The sequence below is a fragment of the Armigeres subalbatus genome, chromosome 3 (assembly GCF_024139115.2).
Source record: "Armigeres subalbatus isolate Guangzhou_Male chromosome 3, GZ_Asu_2, whole genome shotgun sequence".
Taxonomy (NCBI): Eukaryota; Metazoa; Arthropoda; class Insecta; order Diptera; family Culicidae; genus Armigeres; species Armigeres subalbatus.
In genome coordinates, this window is record NC_085141.1 from 183752373 (window position 1) to 183757030 (window position 4658).

General features: G+C 42.2%; 1 protein-coding gene across 1 annotated transcript; it reads left to right on the forward strand.

The window, feature by feature from the left end:
• The first annotated feature begins 1096 nt into the window (after window positions 1-1096).
• On the forward strand, window positions 1097-3379 carry LOC134222171 (uncharacterized). The gene has a single exon (XM_062701314.1). It carries the CDS (start codon window positions 1097-1099, stop codon window positions 3377-3379), a length of 2283 nt encoding a protein of 760 aa, XP_062557298.1.
• The last annotated feature ends 1279 nt before the right edge of the window (window positions 3380-4658 follow it).

The following is a 4658-nucleotide window of genomic DNA, read 5'->3' on the forward strand; positions in this document are numbered from 1 at the left end:
GACTGGATTGGGTATATGCCGATGATGATGGCTTTGTATAAGCCTTGGTTGATTTGGTAGATACCGTGGGCTGAATTCGAAAACGTTTTGGAGAACCTTGAGCATCTCGTAATTCAGAAAACTAATAACTGTCTCAACGATCAAGATGACTAAACTTGATTGAGTGTTCAGATTTATTATTTATATTTATTAAACAATGTGGTATAGGATCCAAATATTTCAGATTCATCTGCAAGCTGTCAGAAGCAAAATCTTTCCAAGGTTTAGAATATCTAGGTCTTCAGGGTATAGTCAAACTTGACCTCCAATATTTTTCCTGGGTAGCCGACATCCTGATGAACATTTTTGCTGAAGAAACTGGGGACCTAGCTCTCTTCGGTAGTTTTTCACAGCCAATCTCAAACGCTGGGCATATATGACCCATCCGTCCCGAAAGGGTTAAGGAGGTCAAATATTTTCAATTTTTTGTTATGTTATCAACGGATGCCACCTTATCTTAGGGAACGTTCATAAATTACGTCACGCGGAGGAGAGGGAGGGAGAGGGTTTCTAAAAGTGTGACTACTCATATCAATTTATGTGAAATTTCATACAAAAAGTGAGACAATGAATGTACGAAGGATTGACAATGGTTATTTTTTCGTAACATCATTTATGGACGTTCCCTTGATGCACTCCTTACTTGTCATGAACCTCACCAGTCACCATTGATGATAAATATATATTTCCTATGTCTTTTGACTAACCCTTGCCACCCACTAGCATGTTCACGTGGTTTATAGACAGTCCTTTAGCATTTAAAAATGTTAGAACCTGAACATCTCACATTTTATCAGCAATGAATAAATTTTACTAAAATTTTAGCTTAAAAAATCGCCTAAGAAAATTATTCCGATTTTGTCACTGTTCCGATTTTATCAACTGAAACTCACGGACCGTGTTGATAAAAACGGAACATACCTGTACATCGAAGGCAATCAATATAAAAGTTCACGCCGCAGCAACAGAACCAAAAAGGGAATTTTGCGATTTTTGTAAAGGTTCGCATTTTAACTACCAGTGTAACCTTTTAAATACACTGCCGTTTGACAAGAGAATGGAGAAGGTACGTGCCTCCGGTGCCTGCTTCAACTGTCTTCGTAAAGGACACGGTTCCAGAGAATGCTTATCGACAAAATCATGCCAGAAATGTCAGAAACGGCATCATACGCAGCTTCATAATGACGAGGTAAAGCAAGAACCGAAACCCAACATATCCGTTTTGGTCCAAGATGCCAAGATGCCAAGATCAGATCTGACCAAGGAGTCATATTTTGGATCGTCAGCTGCAACAGAGATTCCAACCACATCCTTCTCATGCAATTATGCACATTCTACAAAAACAGTGTTCTTGTTAACTGCTGTTGTGAAAGTATTAGACAAAAACGATCAGCCGCATTCGTGTCGTGTTCTCTTGGACAGCGGATCCCAAGTCAACTTTGTTACAGATGAGTTTGCAAGCCGCATTGGAAGTCAAAGGCACCGTGTATCTGTCCCAATTAGAGGAATAAACGATGTCAAAACGGTCGCCAATGATAAGGTGGTAGTCAAGTTCCGATCCCGCATCACAGACTATCAAGCACAAGTGCAATGCCTTGTAACGCCAAATGTGACTGGAGTAATTCCTGCATCAAAAGTAGATACTTCGTCATGGAATATACCATTCGGCGTGCAACTAGCTGATCCGGAATTCTACAAACCGAAAAAAATAGATATGCTTTTGGGTGCAGAATTATTTTTCCAACTACTCCGTCCAGGGCACATAAAACTCGACGATGAATTTCCGGATCTACATGAAACAACCCTAGGATGGGTGGTGGCTGGCGTCTTCAGAGGAAAATCAATGGAAAGCCAAGTTCAACATTCATTCATAGCATCCTTGGATGAAGTCGAAGAAGCTATTCAACGTTTTTGGCAGATTGAAGAAGTGCCAACCGTAAGTCCATTAACCAGTGAGGAACAAGAGTGCGAAGCTCATTTCGTCGCCACTCATCAACGGACAAGCGACGGACGATACATGGTAAGGCTGCCTTTTAGAGCAAACGTCAAGGAGGTAAGTGACTGCCGGTCAGTGGCTTTGAAGAGATTCCAAATGTTGCAACATAGGCTTCAACGGGATTTAGATTTGAAAGAGCAGTATATACAATTCATGCGTGAGTATGAAGAATTAGGACACTGTAGAGAAATCCAAGAGGAAAAAGATGACCCGAATCAGCAATATTATTATCTTCCGCATCACGCTATACTACGTCCGTCCAGTTCTACTACCAAGTGCAGAGTAGTATTCGATGCTAGTGCTAAACCTACCGAGGCTAGTCTATCGCTTAACGATGTGCTTCAAGTGGGTGCAACAATACAGAAGGAGCTATACGATATAATGCTGAAGTTCTGTACGCACCGGATCGCATTTACTGCCGATGTGCCAAAAATGTATCGACAGATAAACATGCATCCACAAGATACACCATTTCTACGTGTCTTTTGGCGAGAGCAACCATATGATAAAATTCGGGTCTTGGAGCTTACAACGGTAACGTACGGGACAGCAGCAGCTCCGTTTCAAGCCACCAGGTGCTTGAAGCAACTAGCTGAAGACGAAGCATTCGATTTTCCTGTCGGTGCAAGAATTGTCAAGGAGGATTTTTACGTGGACGACGTTCTTTCTGGGGCAGATTCACTTGCAGCGGCCATCGAAGCAGCAGATCAACTGAGGGGCATCATGAAGAAAGGAGGATTTTCTCTTCATAAATGGTGCTCCAATTCAAAACCCTTCTTAGAACACATACCAAAGGATCAACAAGAGCAACTGAACGGTTTGGAAGAAAGCGGACCAAACAGCGCTATAAAGGTACTTGGTTTACTATGGGATCCAAGGGATGACATTTTCCGCATAGCTAAACCCGTTCAACGTGACATACAACATCGTGCTACCAAAAGGATCATATATTCCGAAGTGGCAAAACTATTTGATCCGCTAGGACTTATCTCACCAGTAATTGTCGTCGCTAAACTCCTTGTCCAGCAACTGTGGAAATGTAAAGTTGCTTGGGATGATCCAGTGAACCAGGAAATTCAGGATGCTTGGGACAAATTTTCAAGTGCATTATCAGCTCTGGAGAAAATTTCAATTCCTAGACGGATAACGTTCAACGATGCAATATGCTATGAATTACACGGGTTCGCCGATGCATCCGCTTTGGCGTATGGTGCGTGTATTTATATCAGAAGCATTTTCGCCGATGGATCAGCTAAATTAAAACTTGTCACTAGTAAATCGAAGGTTGCACCGTTACATGAGCTGTCGACACCCGGAAGGAATTATGTGCTGCTTTACTGCTAACCAGGCTGGTACAAAGAGTTATACCTGTCGTACAAATGGATTTCCGTTACGTCGTTCTTTGGTCAGACAGCCAAATAGTTTTAGCTTGGATGAAGCTACCCACGCATCGACTCAAGGTTTTGTACGAAATCGTATCCACGAGATTAACAGCAACACAGATGGATATGAATGGCGCTACATACGATCCAGAGACAATCCAGCTGACATTATCTCTAGAGGACAACTTCCAGACGATTTGAACGACAACGAGCTTTGGTGGTACGGACCGAATTTTTTGACGAACCGTGAATATGAAGCAGAACCTGTAGTAGACATCCCTGATCATGTCTTGCCTGAAATAACAAACTCTGAAACAGTTGCAATAGCAGTAGAAGAAGAATTTCCATTATTCAACCGATTCAGTGACTTCAGGAAAATAGAAAGAATCATGGCTCTAGTTATTCGGTTTATTTGCAACACCCGGACAAAGGACAAATCCAAACGAACAATACTGCGATATGTCACGATCAAAGAGCTTCGGCAAGCGAATCATACGATACTTAAAATGTTGCAGTATTCTGAACTAGCCGAGGAAATCTGTCGAGTGGAAACAGGGGTTCCGTGTCGCAAAATAGGAAATTTGAATCCAATTCTCATCGATGGAGTGCTTCGTGTTGGAGGACGTCTTCAGCAATCTAACTTGACAATGAACCAGAAACACCCAATAATATTGCCAAGCAAACATCGTCTCACAAAATTGATGATTCAAGCTTTGCATATCGAACATCTACATCTAGGTCAAAATGGATTGACGTCTGTAATCCGTCACAAATTTTGGTTGTTAAACGCCAGGTCAACCATTAGACATATTACAAGGACTTGTGTACGATGTTTCCGCACAAGGCCACAGATGGCGACGCAGCTTATGGGAAGCCTTCCACCATCTAGAGTTACTCCATCACCTCCTTTTGCAGTGAGTGGTGTAGACTATGCGGGACCACTGTGGATCAAAATGGGAAATTATCGAGCACGATACACAAAGTGTTATGTGGCTGTTTTTGTTTGCATGGCAACTAAGGCTATACACCTTGAGGCAGTGTCCGACCTAACATCCGATGCATTTATTGCAGCACTTCAACGCTTTGTGAGCCGTAGAGGAATGATCCATCAGTTGCATTCCGATAATGCAACAAATTTTCGTGGAGCACAGCACGAACTACACAAGCTCTATAAACAATTCCAGGACCAATGCTTTAACGAACGTATCCAATCCTTTTGTCAACCCAAACGAATTGAATGG